The following is an 18,346-nucleotide window of genomic DNA, read 5'->3' on the forward strand; positions in this document are numbered from 1 at the left end:
GGTTTGAGGATCTTCCTGTTCCTGGAGCAAGCAGATATCATTGGGCTGCACTAGCATGCGTCAGGGACAAATGGAGACGTTACTGGCGCCCGCTTGAGCAAATCGAAGATCAATGGGATGACAAGTGATACAATGAGCTAGAAACGATGAGCTAGAAGATAAATAAATACAAAACTAAAATAATTTCAACCCCTTGTTCTGACCCCAGTGTGTGTACAGCTCACATGCAAGTTTCACAGAAGTTTTGTTCATGGAGCAAAACCTGTCTAGAAGCTTTTCCATGTACCAATGCCAGAGAAATTCAGTCCCACTCACTTTTCCTGATCCCACAATTTTTATTGCCCGAGGTTGCCCCTAAAACACAGCTGCTTGCATGACCATTTGACAACTGTACCCCAGCCTCTTCACAAAATCCTGTAAGAAATACTTAGACTTCAGTTAAGTGGCATTATTCTGGTGTTCATAGAAGAGCACACAGAAGCCTGTTTGATTGTTATATGATCTATAGACTTCAGTAGGGAAAGAGGAGTTCTTGTTTAAACTTACAGAAGTTTTTATTCTTTTTTCCATATGTTTGTTTACAAATTAGATTATTCCTATTAAAAATTTAATTGAATCACAGTGAGATACACAATTGCAAAGTTGTTCATGATTGTGTTTCAGTTTTTCAATGTTCCGACACCCATTTCTTCACCAGTATAAATTTCCCACTACCAGTGTCCCCAGTTTCCCTCCCAGCATCCTCACTCTATGGCAAGCATTCACCCCCCCTCTCATTTTGCGCATTATGGTTTGCAATACCGATACTGAAAGATTATCATGTATATCCCTTTCCCTTCACTCAACAATCAATTCTTGTCCAGAGTGATCATTTCCAACTATTGTTGTCATACTAGACCCTCCTCTATCTTTACTCTCTGCCCCCACAAATTTTATTCATTTATTTTTTAATGAATCACCATGAAGTAGAGTTACAGACTTACAAACTCTTGCGCTTATGTTTCAGTCATACAATGATCGAGTTCCCATCACTCCACCAGTGCCCATTCTCCACGACCAATGTTCCCAGTCTCTCCCACCACCACCACCACCCCATTCCCCCGCCCCCTCCCCAACCACCTCTGTGGCAGGCGCATTCCCTTTCTCTCTCTCTTTCCTTTCAGTTGTTGTGGTTTACAATACAGGTATTAAGTGGCCATCATGTTCGATTTGTAGTCTACTTTCAGCACACATCTCCCATCCTGAGCCGGTCCTCCAATCATCCTTTACTTGGTGGTCCCTTCTCTATCTGAGCTGCCTTTCTCCCCAGCATGTGAGGCTGGCTTCTAAGCCGTGAAACAATCTTCCTGGTCCTTTTCTTTACTATCCTTGGGTGTTAGTCTCCCATTCTGTTACCTTATATTCCACAAATGAGTGCAATCCTATGTCTGTCCCTCTCTTTCTGACTCTTTCATTTAGCATGATACTCTCCATGTTGATCCACTTATATGCAAATTTCATGACTTCATCTTTTCTGACAGCTGCATAGTATTCCAATATGTAGATATACAAAAGTTTCTTTAACCAGTCATCTATTCTTGGACACTCTGGTTTTTTCCAGATTCTGGCTATTGTAAACAGTGCTGCCATAAACATACAAGTGCATATGTCATTGCACTATACTTTTTTTTGCATCTCCAGGATATATTCCCAGAAGTTGCCCCCACAAATTTGTGGTAATTTCCAACCATTGACCAGTCCTCCTAGGCCCTGTTTTCCCTGGCATTGGCTATTAGTCTCATACTATTTTTTTGATATCCCACAAATGAATGCAGTCATTCTGTATCTGTCCCTCTCCTTCTGACTCATTTCACTCATCATAATACTCATCATGTCCATCCATTTATAGGCAAATTTAATTACTGTATTTTTCCTAACAGCTGTGTAGTATGCTATTGTGTAGATGTGCCATAGTTTCTTTGTTCATTCATCTGTTCTTGGACACTTGGGTTATTTCCAGATTCTGGCTATTGTGAGTAGTGCTGCAATGAAGATAGAAATGCAGATGGTGTTTCTATTGTCTATTTTTGGACCCCAATACAACCAGACATTATATTGCTGGGTCAATGGGAGCTCAATTTCTAATTTTTTTGAGGAATGTCCATATTGTTTTCCAAAAAGGCTGGACCAATCAGCATTCCCTCCAGCAATGAATAGAGTTCCTTTCTCCCTGCAGGTGTAATTTAGTTTTTATAGTCCATGTTTCTTTTGCCATCATTTGTATCACTTGTCATCCCGTTGATCTTCTATTTGCTCGAGCAGGCACCAGTAATGTCGCCATTTGTCCCTGTTGCGTGTTAGTGCAGACCAATGATATCTGCTTGCTCTGGAGGATCCTCAAACAGGAAGATCCTCAAACCGTTCATTCAGGGATTTGACGAAGAAATCTGACCATCTAGTTGGTGGGTGGCCTCGAGGTCTTCTGACGTCCCGTGGAATCCAGAAGGTAACAGCTCTAGTCCAGCGGTCATCTCTGAATCACATTACATGACCGGCCTGTCTGATTTTTAATGCTTTGGCAAATGAGACAGCGTCCCTGATTCTTGATTGTCGACGGAGGTCAGAACTCCGGATTCCTTCTCTCACTTGAGTGAGATGTGATACTCCTAGCATAGTTCTTTCGATTCTTCTTTGGGATACCGGAATAGTGTTCTCATCCTGCTTTCCCTAGAGACCTAGGGCCCAGGTCTCTGAGGCGTATGTTAGTGCAGGAAGAATGGTGAAATCAAAAAGATGTGCCCAGAGTCAGAGGTTCTTCATTCTCTTAACCACTTCTTTGATGCTCTTGAAGTAATTCCACACTGCTCTCTTCCTCCTGCACAGTTCTGGCACCAAGTCATTCCTCATGTTGATTTCTCGACCCAGGTACACATAGCTGCTGCATTCGGAGATGCTCGTTCCATTGAGAGCAAATGGAGCTTCAGGGACTAGTTCGTTTTTCATGAGCATCGTCTTGTTGAGATTCAGTTGCAATCCGACCTTTCCACACTCGTGGTTGACGTTGGCCAGCATTTGTGTCACTTGGCTAATGTTTGGCGTTATGAGAACTATGTCATCAGCGAAGCGGAGGTGGTGTAATTGCCGACTGTCTATCTCCACTCCCATTCCTTCCCATTCCAGTCGTCACATGATGTTCTTGAGGGTGGCACTGAAGAGTTTTGGTGAAATGGTATCATCCTGCCGAACCCCTCTTTTTACATCAATGATCACTTCCTTGTAGAATGGTGAGATCCTGGTGGTGAATCCACAATACAGCTCCTGGAGGATTTTGATATACTGAATTTGAACACCTTGTTTGGCCAGGGCTTTGATGACTGCTTTAGTCTCAACAGAATCAAAGGCCTTCTTTAAGTCAATGAACGTTAGACAGAGTGGCATCTTGAACTCTAGCAAAACTTCAATGAATTTGGTCACTGTGTGGATATGGTCTATCATGCTGAATCCCCTTTGGAACCTGGCTTGCTCGCATGGTTGTCCTTCATCTAGTGTTCTGCCTATTCTATTCAGGATGACACGAGTGAACAACTTGTAGACGACAGACAGCAGGTAGATTGGGCGATAGTTGCCGATGTCGTGATGTCTCCCTTCTTTTCCCACACAGAAACGTTTAAGTTTGCTGTAGTCCCACTTGTGTAGTTTTGATTCTGTAACCTTTGCCAATGCCACTGTATTGTAGAAGACTCCTTTGAGATCTAGATCTTGGATACTTTTTATATCTATATCTAGATCCAGATTTTTTATATCTAGATCTAGATTTTTAATATCTAGATCTAGATATACTTTCCTTTATCTTAAGGTCTTTGATCCACTTAGAAATGACTTTTGAGTAAAGTGTGCGAAATGGATCCGGCTTTAATTTCTCATATGTGGTTATCCAATTCTCCCAGCACCAGCTGTTGAAGAGGCTGTCTTTATTCTGTTTCATGCTCCCAGCAACTTTGTCAAAAGTTAGCGGAACATATGTAAGGGGGTTTATGTTTGTATCTTTTATTCGGATCCACTGGTCAGAGAGTTTTTGTTCCAGTACCATGCTTATTTTATCACTATGGCTTTATAATATAACTTCAATTTACGTAGTGAGATACCTCCCAGTTACTTGTTTTTCAGTATGGGTTTGACTATGATTTCACAAACTTTATGATTCCATATAGCACTTTTGTCTACTATTATCCAGGTGTCTCTACCCAACCCCAACCTGTTGTACTCCATCTCCCCTGCAGCGATATGCTTCACACTAAAAACCAATTCTCAGTTTCAGTTGCCTTTGGCCTTTTTTTTGTCTTCTTACTATGTTTCTTTATATCCTAGATATGAGGTAGATAGTCCATTTTTTTTGCTTTCGTTTGTTTGGAGGCCACATCTGTTGATTCTCAGGAGTTAGCCCTGGCTCTGCACTTAGGAATTACCACTGGTGATGCTCAAGGGATCCTATACAATGCCAGGAATAGAATTTGCATTGGTGTGTGCAGGCAAATGCACTCCTCACTGTACTTTCTGGCTCATTAAATTTTTTGTTTAATTTTTAATTGTTCTGTATTGGAGCCACACCCAGCAATGCTTAGGTGCCAAAATTTTTATTAAATTAAAATTTTAATTGAGATCATCAAATTAAAGCAATGCTTATCTGTCATTGGGCACCTAGGTTGACTTCATATCCTAGTTGCTGTTCTAAGAACTGCATTTTGAATGAATGTCATTTTTAATGAATACTTTTGTATTAAGAAGCAAAGTGTCTGGGTAATATGGCAGCTTTATTTTAATTTTCTGAAAAGTCTTTATATTGTTTTCCATAGGGTTTAAGCCAGAAAAAATTACCACTATAAATGGATGAGAATTCTTTTTTCTCATTCCTACCAAACACAGATTGTTTCCATTTGTTTTTATTAGTAACTTCCATCACCAGTGAGAAAAGATACTTGTCATCTTGATTGCGCTTCTCTGAAAATAAGTGATGAACACTTTTTTAATGTACCTGTCTTTACTTAATCCCCCATTTTTGATAGGGTTTTTGGAATTATTTTTGTTGCTGATCTTTGTAAGTTCTTTACATATTAGACTTCTATTTGATTGTTGAGTGCAAATATTTTCTCCTATTTAGTGGCTGTCTTTCAGTTTTATCTAGTGCTATGCAGAAACTCTGTTTTCTCTGTAGTCCCTTTTGTTTTCTATTTCTTAATTTTTTTGTTTTTGAGTCATACCAAATGCTTCTCAGAGCTTACTACTGGCTTTGCTCTCAGGGATCAATCCTGGTGGTTCTCGGGACCAAATGGGGTGTCTAAGATTGAACCTGGGTCAGCTGCGTCCAAGCTAAGTGACTTACTATTGTTCCATCTTTCTGGCCCCTGCTTACTATTGTTTCTATTTCCTTTGGAATAGTATCATTGAAGACACCAGTTGAGGTTCAAATTTTGGAGAGTTCTGTCTATGTTTTCCTCAGTGTATTATAATAGATTTTCGGTCGTCCTTAAGGTCTTTGATTCATTTCAAATTTTTTTGTATAAAATGTGAGATGTAAGTACAGATTCATTTTTTTTTTACATGTGGTTATCTAGCTTCCCCAACATCATTGATTGAAGAAATTCACTCTACTTCATGTATCAACCGCTTTCATCAAAATAAGTTGACTGGAAATTGGGGCTTTGTCTTTGGGTACTCTATTTATAGACTATTTATCAAAGACTCTATATTTAATTTCATTATCATACTGTTTTGATTAGTATAGCTTTATGGTATAGTTTCAAGTAAATTTTTCATCCAGGTTAGTTACTTAATATGGTTTCTAACTGGCAATGCTGAAAGTGAATTTGTTAGCTTAGAGTTTAGAATGAACAGAACTATAGGCAATTTATTAAACATAAGGAAAGGCGAATATATCAATAGCATTGGTAAATACTGAAAAAAAGAGCATAGTAACATTGTATAATAATATGGTGGTGACTGTGTTATCTATTAGACAATAAGAATTTTGGGCCCATAGTTGTATGTGTGATCTGTCATTGATAAGGAAATCTACATGTATGAAGCATTTCCATGAATTCAATTCAAAACAAGAACATGGCATTTTTATTCTCACCTATTAGTTAATTTTAAATAATTTTCTAGGGGCTGGAGAGGCATTACAGTGGGTAGGGAGCTTGTCTTGCTAACCCAGGTTTGATTCCTGAGATATCATATGGTACCCTGAATGCAGAGCCAGGAGAAACCCTTGAGAATTGCCAGCTGTGGCCCCAAAACTAAATAAATAAGTAAATAAATAAATAATTTTTTGTAGTTTTATCAGCAGCTCTAGATTTGTCAAAGGTGTTCCAAGCAAACAAACAAAAGTTCAATTAACAGTTGAATGTGGATGAAACTAAGTTGAAAACTGTATTCAGATAAAATGTTATAGAAATTTTACCTCTCCTCAGTTAAAGCACTGAATAATTAATGATCAATGCTAGTAAAGACACCACCTTTCCATAGGTCATTGTTAAAGCTCAAGGTTCCCAAACTTGTTAGGTCTACCACCTCCTTTTCAGAAAAAAAAAAAAGAAAAAAAACCTTTCAGTGCCCCTCTAGAAATCCTCCTTCTTTAAAGGAATAAAAGGATGGTGACTCCCAATTGCACTCGAGGCCACTAACATTCCCCTGGAGAGTTCTAGAGTTGTTCCCTCCAACACCACAGCCTTGGGAAATTCTAAACAGGGATTTTTAAAAGTCAAAATTTCCAAATTTAAGAAAGGTTTTTTAATTACTCAAATCATCTCTTAGAGAAGAAAGAACTAAAGACAGTGTTACTGTTTCTTTTAATGAGCTTTTAAAAACCTTATGCATGACTTCAAATTTTTATGAAAATATCTCCCCCTCTTTTGTGTAAGTACATATTTAATTCGAAAGTAAAGTCTTCACATTCATTTTTAAATATATTATTAATGGTGTCTCTGTCTCCCCTCTCTCTCTCTTTCTCCCTCTCTCTCTCTCTCTCTTTCTCTCACACACACACACACACACACACGCACACACATACACACACATACACACACTCATGTTCAGAAAGTAATATTAACATTTAACAACTGGGAAATAAAACATACTCATTTAATTCTTTGTAGTTCTTTTTGAATTCCTTTTTACATTCATTTACACTTCCAGTTTCATTAAATGAAGCTAAAACATGTACTTAGATGAATTCCATCAGAGTAGAAAAAGTGAAATTAGCATATAGGCAAGAAGGAAAGTTTTTGTTCCAAGCATGCCAACTCTATAGTGACTTTTATTGTATTTTTAAAGGAAATTGCCATAACTGTTTTCCTCCAGACTTCTGGGGCTTTACTTTTTGAAAATTGAGACAGAAATTTTGGCATGTAAATTTATATTTAGAATTCATATTGTTGTAGGGAAGTAATGTTGCAACTTAAAGAAAATTTTCCAGTTACTGCAGTGAACAGATAGAACATTCACATTGAATTTAAATATAAAATGTCAAATATCGGGCTGAAGCAATAGAACAGCAGGTAAGACATTTGCCTTGCATGCGGCTGATCTGGGTTTGATTCCCAGAATCCCATATGGTCCTCCGCACATTGCCAGGAGTAATTCCTGAGTGCAGAGCCAGGAGTAACCCCTGTGCATTGCCGGGTGTGACCCAAAAAGCAAAAAAAAAAAAAGAAAGTCAAACATCATCCTTTAGCAAATTCAATATGATGACAAAAACATAGTTTGACTCCTAAATTTGGTTATAGAAAAATCAAGAATTTGCTACTTTAGGGCCTTTATTTACTTGTTGATGAAAAAAGGAATTTATTCTAGTAGCCCCATGGCATTTTCAGGGAAATATGACCTGTATTATGAATGTAAGTGGCCCAGTCCCTTGGACTTCTCAAATAGCTCAGGGGTGTTGGTGACATGGAGCGTATTAGAAGGTAAGTACTACCAACGGCTGTCAGCGTTCCAAAGAAAAGTAGTCCTTTGTTTATCACCTGTAAATACAATAAGAACATTCATTTTATTTGTCCAGAGGTTAAAATATTAAGATAAATCCCATTCTTAAATGACATTATGCACAATTTCCTCTTTATTCTAAAACCAGAATTGACAACTTAATAGCATAACCATTTGTATGAAGATTTCAGTTGCTTCCTCCCTCCCTCTCTCTGCAGAAACTTCTGGATTCTTTTGTTTTCTATGAAGAATTCTTAGCAGTTGGTCTTTGTACCACCAGGAAAAAAAAACACCATGCATTAAAAAAAGATTTATGAAGGCTATTTTAGGAAAACACTGTGCCAAAGTCAAAATAATTCATTCTCTTACAGACACTGCGAAAAGCACCCATGAGAAGACTGAGGGACATACGGTCTCTGTAATTCAGAAGACATACACAGTTATTAAACATGATCCTTTTCTGCCACTGGGAAATAAAGTGGCAGTAGACAATAAAGGATTGTTCTAGTCAGGGTTTGGTAGGAGTGAAGAGTCTTCCCTATAATTTGACCTCTTATCACTGCACTCATAATCGTGCATGCTGAAAATTTAGTTTCATTCTGTTTCTCCCTATTAGACTCTTAGTTTCTTGGGGGCAGGGACATTTTTTATTTACCTATATGTAAATAAATGTTGATTTCTTCCAATATAAGTTTATCAGAGCAGTCTCCTTTTAAAAATATGCATCTGAATTACAGATCTTCTTTCTTTTCTAGTTCTCTTTAAGATAATATTCAAAGTGTTTAAGACCCCACTTAACTTTTCCAACTCCACCTCTGCCCAACCTTACACATATGTAATTCTTTCCAGCTTCATTGAAATACTTGTCAAATTCCTAGCAGCCACCAGTCTACAGTCCTTGACTTTTCTGTCAGGGATGGGATTTGTCTCTCCTCTAGGTCAAGTCCTTATTAGACCCGTGCTATGTACAGACACTACTTATTAGTCACTTCCAAACTTCTTTGTTTACAAACTAAACAAAACTATTTTTATATGCAGTTTCAAAGTTTCCAAAGTGGAAGAACTAGTATACAAATGTTACTCATTGGCATCTATTTTTGTTAACCACCCCAGATTAATACACTTTATACAGATGTATAATAGCCTTATTAGAATCAAATAGTGTGTGAGAAGTGATCAATTGTCCAATTTTATAAATTAAGTCGATAAAATATCACATTAAGCAAAAGTGAATTGTTAAATAAAATTCTTAAATCATGTCTTCATGTCTAAAATAGTTAGAAATACTCCTACCTTTTCTAAAATATTTCTTCCCTATTAAAACTCTTTCTTTGAAGAGATAGTATACAAGTAATGAGTTTGCCTTGAGAATAGCCAACTATGGTTCAATCTCCAGCACCATCCCAAATAAATTTTTTTAAATGATCCCACTGTACCTCATTTTTACTATTCTAGTCATTAGAATTTCTTTTTTCCCAGGACATTTTCACTTGTATATTTTTACCTAAAATACAGATATTTGGCAGGTGTCATATAACTTCCTTACTTTTCTGATATAAAGATAATCAAAATTACATGACCCATGATATCATTAACTTTTTTTTTTTTTTTTTTGCTTTTTGGGTCACACCCAGCGATGCTCAGGGGTTACTCCTGGCTTTGCACTCAGGAATTACTCCTGGCAGTGCTTGGGGGACCATATGGGATGCCGGGGATCGAACCCGGGTCGGCCGCGTGCAAAGCAAATGCCCTACCCGCTGTGCTATCGCTCTGGCCCCCAATATTATTAACTTTAATGTGTCAGATATTTTTGAAAGCAATAATCTGTTCCAACCTTTTTTTGCCAATGCCAGCGCAACACTGCTTCATGGTATCTTATTCTGGAAAAGGTAACCTGTAAAGAAGTTTCAAAAGATGTTTTGGCGAATTTTGTGATAGTTATACAAAATATTGAAATAAGTAAAAATCTTAAATTCAAACCTTACCATAGTATATAGAGGAATGAAAGTAGATGGCATAATAGCATGAAGAAATTTCTCTATGTTCTTTCGAAAGATGAACCATCTTGAGTTGACATGTGCTCGCATCTGCAATAGTGTAAAATTCTTACAGAATACTTTAAACAAAGTAACTATTTCTTTACTGTAATCTGTTATTACATTTTTTCCATTCACCGCAAAATACTAACAAAATACTAACTTCTTTCTGAAACAATCAGTCTCAATTCTTCTTAGTAAATGTTAATAATAATAATAATAATAATAATATATCACTGTACCACTGTACCACTGTCATCCCATTGTTTATTGATTTACTCGAGCAGGTGCCAGTAATGTTTCCATTTGTCCCAGCCCTGAGATTTAAGCAGCCTTTCCTTACAGTCTCTCCCAATGATTAGAGGCTCTTTTCAGGGTCAGGGGAATGAGGCTGTTAATGTTACTGTATTTGGCATATCAAATATGCCACAGGGAGCTTGCCAGGCTCTTCCGTGGTGAATAATAATAATAATAATAATAATAATAATAAAACTCACATTTTTTCAATAAATGTCAGTAGGATATTGCTTTGAAAATGAGAGCAATTATGCTATACCTGTTAGGTGACTATTTTGCTCAGAAGTAGATATGAGAAACAATTTCAGCAAGGTGTTTGTTCAACTGGATCAACATCTTATCTGTAAGCCAAAACATTTGACCAGCTTCGTTTCTTGGTAAGTCTGAAATATTGTTTATCACAAGAAGTGGTCCGCTTAAAGGTATTTTGCCTTGATTTACAACATATTCAGGACAAATATAGTTCTTAAGTACAAACCACTGACGTAGGCAAAATGAATGAGGCCTTTTAGCATTTTATCAAATTTCCTTTTATCACATCTGAAACAATTCTGTTTAAGTGGAAGTTTATTTTATGACTTTCTGTTTTTAAGATAGAAAATAACCACACTCTTTTAAAACCCATGTTGAAAATTTTTTCATTTGATTATTTACAAACTATAGATATTAAGCTATAATTTTAATGTGACTGATTCAAAATGGAATTGCGGTTTTCTTCAGAGTATTGATATTCTAATCATGAATTTCTTTGGTATTACATTTTTAGGTACATTATGTGTCAAAGGATAGTGCTGGATGTGAGAGCAGTTTAGCTGTGACATCTGTCACTCCACTGATCACCAAGGTTGGTTCAGCTAATTTGGTGGGCTAAGTGGGTGTCCCCTTCTGACCTCACTATCCATATACTTCCCTTCCAAAGCTGTGTGCTGTTTTTCCCAGAATAGAGAGTGACTATTCTTCCACTGAGGGTAGCTGCTCTCTTCTACTAGAATCTCCAAAATAAGCTCTCAAGGATAGTCAATGCTGCTGTAATTTTGAATTTTATAATGTTAAAAGTAGAAAAGTTAGCTCAAGGAGATGGTTTAAATGACTGGAACATATGTTTTGCATGTGATGAGGCTCTCACATGCAATTCAATTCCCTCCACCATATGTTCCCTCTATTACCAGTAAGTCACTGGAGAGAGAGACACAGAGAGAGAGAGAGAGACAGAGACAGAGACAGAGACAGAGAAACAGAGAGAGACAGAGAGACAGAGACACAGAGAGAGAGACAGGACAGAGACCAAGACAGAGACACAGAGAGACACAGAGACAGAGAGAGACACAGAGACACAGACAGGACAGAGACCAAGACAGAGACACAGAGAGAGACAGAGAGAGACAGAGAGACAGAGGCAGAGAGAGAGAGAGAGAGAGAGAGAGAGAGAGAGAGAGAGAGAGAGGTCTCAGAAGAGCTGATCCTAGAGAAAGGCCTCCAAAATGCAAAGAGCAGGAGGAGCAGCTCACCAGGGAACTGGCCTGGTGCGTGGAGCAGCTGGAGCTAGCACTGAAGATGCAGAGACCCAACCCCAAAGGGAAAGAGCCCGCTCTGTAGCAAGTCAAGCCTTTCGCAGCGGAAGACCCTCTTGGCCCGGAAGAGACAGCTGGTTTGCTCTGTGTTTGGGCACTACTGGGAGCTCATGGAAGCTCAGCGGCGGGAAGCCTTGCGTTCACTCAAGGCTCATGCCGCCCAGGTGCAGCCCGTAGGTGAGGCCGCCAGACAGGAGAGCCGGAGGTCTACTGGTCTCGCCTGGCAGCAGGAGCAAAGGACACCGGGATACTCTTGATCAAGACTCTGAGTTTAATTTCTTCTAACTCCTGGAACAGTTCTCACCCAGGTGCTCTGGATGTTTGTCTTGGGTTTAGAGCCTGTCCTTGAATACTCTGCTCTGCTGAGCAGATGTGGATTGGTCTGACCTTGGCTTGTTTGTCAGTAATTGACTCCTATGGGCATTTGAAAAACAATTTTTTTAAGTAAAAAAAAAAAAAGGAAAAGTCATTTAACATTTCTGTCTTTTCTAGTAAGTGAACAGAATCAAGGTTATATTTACATTAAAATGTCATAATACTAACTCTACCAAATATGTAAGGCTTGAACCTATGAATTATTAAAGATTGCAACCAAACATTTCTTCATCTTTTTCATCTCCTAAGTGTCTCTGAAAGATAGGTGGAGGTGATATGTGTGAGTCATAATCTAGATCAGTGTTTCTGAAACTGGGTGACAATGCCACCGCCTGAGGTGCACTGGGAATCTCCAGGATTGTGGTCGAAGCTTCAGGCGTAACTGGGAGCACTTTCTGTTTTGCTTTGACTGTTTTGCTTAAGGAAGGGTAGATTTTTATAGATACTGAGTGGATATTTTGTTTCTTTGTTTTGTAAAGGTGGAAGTAGGCCAAATAACTTTGAAAACTTCTGGTCCACAGTCACAATCTACTCAAATGTATAAAATGGTGTGGGTGTGTTAGTATGTTCTTCTGTACCTATTATAGACATCATGCATGAGATGGGGCTGAAAGAAAAGAAAAAGGAAACATTTAATGAAATTATCAGTGAATGAGCTTCTGGGTTAGAGCTAAATTTAATTACTCACCTCTATGTAATTGTACATTGATAGGTCTGAAATTGCATGATCATCTGGAACTCTCATTCTTGAAAATTCAGGGAGACACAGACCTGGAAATCAATAAATAATATATATTTTCCAAAATAGTCTATAATGTGCTATTATAGTCTATAATATGCTGAATTCTGCACAGATTAAACTAAATGTTGTATTTACTGCAAGTGTATTCTCTAATCAGCTGTGTAACTAATAGCAAGCAATAATGTAAGGGCATACATGTTATGAAGTAAGACATATATATACTTGCTTGATTAGTAATTTTTCTGTATTACTAATTGATATTAGTAAAACTAATATATGCTTGCTTGATTAATAATTTTTTCTGTATTTCACAAGTATAAAGAAGTTTATACAATATATTCTTAGATCTTGCTACCTTTCTTTTTGTTCATCCTTGCTTCCATTCACATGTGTTTTATTGTACTTAAGATACATCATTAGGTTTATCGTAAGCTTTCCCCTCCATTATTCTGTGGGCACATGTTATTAGTTTATGCTTGCAATATTAGCTGAATTCCTTGTGAAATCTCCGACAAATTAAAAAGCAAGAGGACTTTGAAGCTTTTGAAAAGGTATGTGTAAGTGTATGTTATAGGGGGTACAGAGAGCGCATATTACCTAGATTTCAAAGGAGAGATAAGAAGAGTCCTTCACCAAACTGGTACTCAGGACTTTATGTGGATTAATGCAGAAACTTCCATGTAGGACCTTAAACTGTGTTTCTCTGATTGGATGCTTCATTGAACAACATTGGACAACAATGATAACAATACAATTAATGTTAGTAGAATAATTTATTATTCTAGACATGGAGTATGCATCATAGGTTGGTATGCTTAAGATTAAAAAATAGGTCCACAATTAATCATTAACTAGTTCATAACCAATTGAGAACATTTACTTACTAAACTCATTATTGAACTTATCCATTAATTCATCAAAAACCAAGCAGTCTTCAAAGCCCTAAAATAAGAAAATTATGAAAAATAAACTGGTAGTAATAGATTCTTAGCAATTTTGAACAGATCTTCCATGGTGAGTACAACTAGTAGGATATTTTATCATCAAGCAGCACACAAATATTGACTTACATTGAATTATGAAGTTATTCTGAATTATGAATAAAATTGAATTATGAATAAAATTCCATGAACTGCATACTTGAGATGGTTCTATTAATTATATGTGGGTGCTACTAATATGCATTTATGTATAATATTTAGTAACATATAGTTTTAATGTTGATTTCTTTTTATAAGGTCACACTTATGGTGCTGGGTAGCTGAGGTGCACGTATTGTCAGGGGTCTAACTTGCAAGACCCAAGCATATGCTCTATCACTTGAATTATCTTGCTGGCAAGTTATATATAAGAAAATGTTATATTTTTAAAAATATAGTCTGGAAGCATTAATAGTTTTCAAAATTTCAAGTTTAATATTATTTCTAAGTGAGCAGAGGACTATTTTATGCTATATGATTTTTCTACATTAGATTACTGAATCAAATAAGCCAATATATTCACTATGGTTAGTGATCAGTCTAGTTAGACAGCTGTTATGATTGTAGAGTTGATTGTTTTCTCACAGATTACATGGTAAGATTTTACAATTAAAAACATTACAATAGTGTCTGATCCTAAATTTTTTTTTTATGAACACACAGGGAGAATAACTTACCGCATTCATTCCTTGCCCAAAAAAGGGCACTATAGCATGAGCTGCATCTCCCATCAGCATACAGTGGGATTTAAAGTGAAAAGAAGAACATTTTATAGATATCATGGGCTGGGCAGGCAACTGAAAGAAATCTTGTGTCAGGGCTTGCCTTCAAAGGAAAATAAACAGAAGGTAGAGAGGCTACATTAATAGTATTGCAGAATTCTGCAGGATTCCTTCAGATTTACCAATAGTTTTACTATAGGATATTAATTTATGATGAACAATAAATCCAAGTAAACAGAAAATAAAAAATGTGTTTCTTCCAAATCTGATACCCTATTATTCAAAATACATTTTACTTGCAGCAGTGTTAATTACATCTAAAAAGAATAAATTCGTCTGTCACAAAACTGAAATATGCCTGTAATATTTATTTAAATTTTATTATAAAATAGGCAATTATAGTGACAATAAAAACAAGAATTCCCAAAATATGAAGAGTTTACTGTCATCAGTCTGTACATTAGTCCAATACCAAGAATTTGGACTAAGATTCTGGATGAGGGGCCATAAAGATAGTGCAGCAGGTAGGACATTTACCTTGCACTGGTCAACCTGGGTTTGATTCCCTGCATCCCATATGGTCCACTGAGCACTACCAGGAGTAATTCCTGAGTGCAGAGTCAGAATTGACTACTGAGCATCACTAGGTGTGGCCCAAAATTAAAAAATGAACAAAAAAGGATTCTGACTGAGGGCCACGAGATCTCATGGTTTTTGTTTTTTGTTTTTGTTTTTTCCCTTGGCAATGCTGTCTTTATTCTAATACCATGCTATTTTACTTGCTACTGCTTTGTAGTACAGTTTAAAGTTGGGGAAGGTGATGCCTCCCGTCTTCTTTTCCCCAAGAATTGCTTTACTATTCGAGGGGGTTTATTATTCTATATGAATTTAACTGCCCCTGGCGCCATATAATCCCATCAATGGCCAACATCCAGATACTATAAAACCAAGCTCCCAGAAGCCTGATCTCTGATAGCCTAATTCTCCCTCTTGGATAACCTGGCAAGCTGCCGAGAGTTTACTGCCTGCACGGGGAAGAGCCTGTCAAGCTCCCTGTAGCGTATTCATATGCCAATACAGTAACAATGATGGGTCTCATTCCCCTGACCCTGAAGAGCCTCTAATTTGGCACCATTGGGAAGGATGAGTAAAGAGGCTGCTAAAATCTCAGGGCTAGGATGATTGGAGACACTACTGGGCCCACTTGAGCAAATCGATGATCAACGGGATGACAGTGACAGTGACATTGACAGTGATGCTCTACCAAAGGACTCTTCTTGGCACAGAAAGTTCCAAACACTTGACAGATTAGAAAAGGCTTATTGTAATCAGCTTTGCAAAAGCAACCCCAGTATACTCCACTCTAGGGTTGCTTGCACATTCCAACTTTGGGCATAATTTCTTTCCTTTAGTGGTTCTCCCTTGTTTCTCTTCTCTCCCATAATCATTTAATGAAAGTATTTTTGTTTCTCCTGAAATTCTCCTACAAGAATGGACAGCAAACCTAGGAAATATTTGTGAGTGACTTTCTTTTCCTGTGAAGAGCGTGACTTCTCAGTCTAAGAACCATGACTGATGACTGTCTTAGTGAGATTGAGAGTGTTTTGTCTGACAGATTTTATCTGACACCCCCCACTCACAGCTTCACTAACCCCACAGACTTACTCAGCCAGTAACAGTGATGATGATAACATTATTGTGACTAATTATCCCTGCTCAGCGGCTCCCCTTTCCACTGGGTCATGCAATTTTCAAACACATTGATTTATTATGCATTTATGTGGAATATTAAATGATATTGTGATAACCAAATAAAAATTAAAATGAAATTTTTATGTATTAGAAATGGACAGCTGAAGGCTGAAGGAATAACCAGGAGCCATGGGAGCACAGTATGATTTTTCAAGGACCTGAATTTCATCTCTTGTACTGCAAAAATACACCTGAATATTATTGTGTGTTGATCTTGAGGTCTCTGAGCTTGATCAAGTGAGGCATCTCCTGGTACTGCCATCACTACAACTCTGGGCCCTAGTATCAAATCATCTAGCTAGATTGGCTGAATATCATTAGGAATGAACTTCAGAACATTTGAGAATTACTTAGAAGGCTCCTCAAACACAAAATTAAACAGTTGTAATCAACCTAGTTTTTCCAGTCATCTACAAAATTTCATGAAAACTATAGGAAGAGCTTACACACCCTTAAGGATCTTAAATCTGATAGGAAAGACAAATAGCTGTAGAATGAGCTTTAAAAGTACAAAAGGGCTTAATTTGGTATGCAGAGATTTTCCTTCAAAGGTGGAATTGAAAACATTACTAAGTTTGGAAAGTTAATATGGCTAGTAGGCACTTGCTTTGTATGCTACTGTATCAAGTCCCTGGGATTGAGCCCCACAAAATGTAGACCCTGGAGTAAGCCCTCAGCACTGACCCAAAATTAAAAAGAGTAAAAAGTGGTGACCAATACATTGAATTAGTGTACAGGAAAGAATTTTTTAGAAAGAAAGATTTTCTATGAATTGATAGTGGGTATTTCTTTCACATAACTGGCTCATTTAATTTTCAGGTATCATTGAAGGAGGTATCTTGAGGCCCATTAAAACAAAATTGAGGTTCTAGGAAGTAAGGGCAGAAACAGTCCTAAAACTTGTTTAATTTTTGCAATATTGTGCTACTTCAGTGGAGATGGGAATCACTGAAGGCCGAATGTAAAAAAGGATTCGAGAAGAGAGACCATGGGAACAGAAACACCGGACACTGAAAAAGAACAAATGACAATGTCCATATGGAGAGTGATATTGGCATGGGCCACAAGGGCTCCTGGATAATAAAGCAGATGGTTACATGATTATTTGGGGGCTACCTACACACCAAGCCCTGAGAGATGCAAGAGCCTGTATATGATAAAGAAGACCAAGGGACATTGGTGACTCTCAAAGAAACTAATGTGGATTGTGATTTTTCAGTTTCTGCTCACATTGCATTGCTTGGAATAATGTTTATCAAGGTAATTGATATGCCCCCTAAGGCCCTGTAAAGATCCTGAAGGGCAGTGATTGCCTCAGTGCAACTGCGGTTGGTGGAGATAGTCACATTCTGTTAGTCCCATTAAAGAAGGTTAGACTTCTGGGGAATGACACTGATGGATTTTTATTTTTTTTGAAAAGGGGGCAGTAGGTCAAATAAGTTTACCAAGTTGAAATCTGGCTTAGACTTTGGCTCTCATTATATTTATGATTCAGGCCCACAACTGCTCACACTGTTCAAAAACTAAAATAAAGTAGATAACCTCTGTTTGAATTATGCAGACCAATGGAACCACAGACACAACTGCATCTTGAAACTTACTCTCCCATTAGAGGAATGGAATCTGGAAAGTACTTCTGGAAGAAATTCAGCACATCACTGCTAGTGACAAGTTTTTCAAACTCTTCAAAGGGCATGAACAAGGTACATGTGAAAGACTTGTTCTGTGAGAAGAAAAGGCACAGTTGAGAGAATGGGCATCAGGCAATACTATCCTAAAGGTGCATCTTAAATCACAAGGTTCTATTTTCAACAATCACAGGGTTCCTGCTGCAACCAAGGACACTGGGAAATAATGTCCACATAAACGGGAATGCATCCTTGCTTTCTTTCCTCCCTCACTTTTAAAGTAA

At 37.6% G+C, this 18,346-nt stretch overlaps 1 protein-coding gene across 1 annotated transcript in view; it reads right to left on the reverse strand.

Annotated features, from left to right (window-relative positions):
* Positions 1–7,428: 7,428 nt before the first annotated feature.
* KMO (kynurenine 3-monooxygenase) overlaps positions 7,429–18,346 on the reverse strand; it is a 48,025-nt gene continuing 37,107 nt past the window's right edge. Inside the window, exons 9-15 of the mRNA XM_004619015.2 lie at positions 18,036–18,157; positions 14,638–14,785; positions 13,865–13,922; positions 12,927–13,009; positions 9,945–10,046; positions 9,794–9,853; positions 7,429–7,997 (exon numbers count right to left, since the gene is read on the reverse strand). Coding sequence (XP_004619072.2) covers positions 7,824–7,997; positions 9,794–9,853; positions 9,945–10,046; positions 12,927–13,009; positions 13,865–13,922; positions 14,638–14,785; positions 18,036–18,157 — 747 coding nt within the window. The 3' untranslated portion in view covers positions 7,429–7,823. The remainder of the gene's footprint in view (positions 7,998–9,793; positions 9,854–9,944; positions 10,047–12,926; positions 13,010–13,864; positions 13,923–14,637; positions 14,786–18,035; positions 18,158–18,346) is intronic.

The sequence above is a fragment of the Sorex araneus genome, chromosome 9, assembly GCF_027595985.1.
Source record: "Sorex araneus isolate mSorAra2 chromosome 9, mSorAra2.pri, whole genome shotgun sequence".
Lineage (NCBI taxonomy): Eukaryota > Metazoa > Chordata > Mammalia > Eulipotyphla > Soricidae > Sorex > Sorex araneus.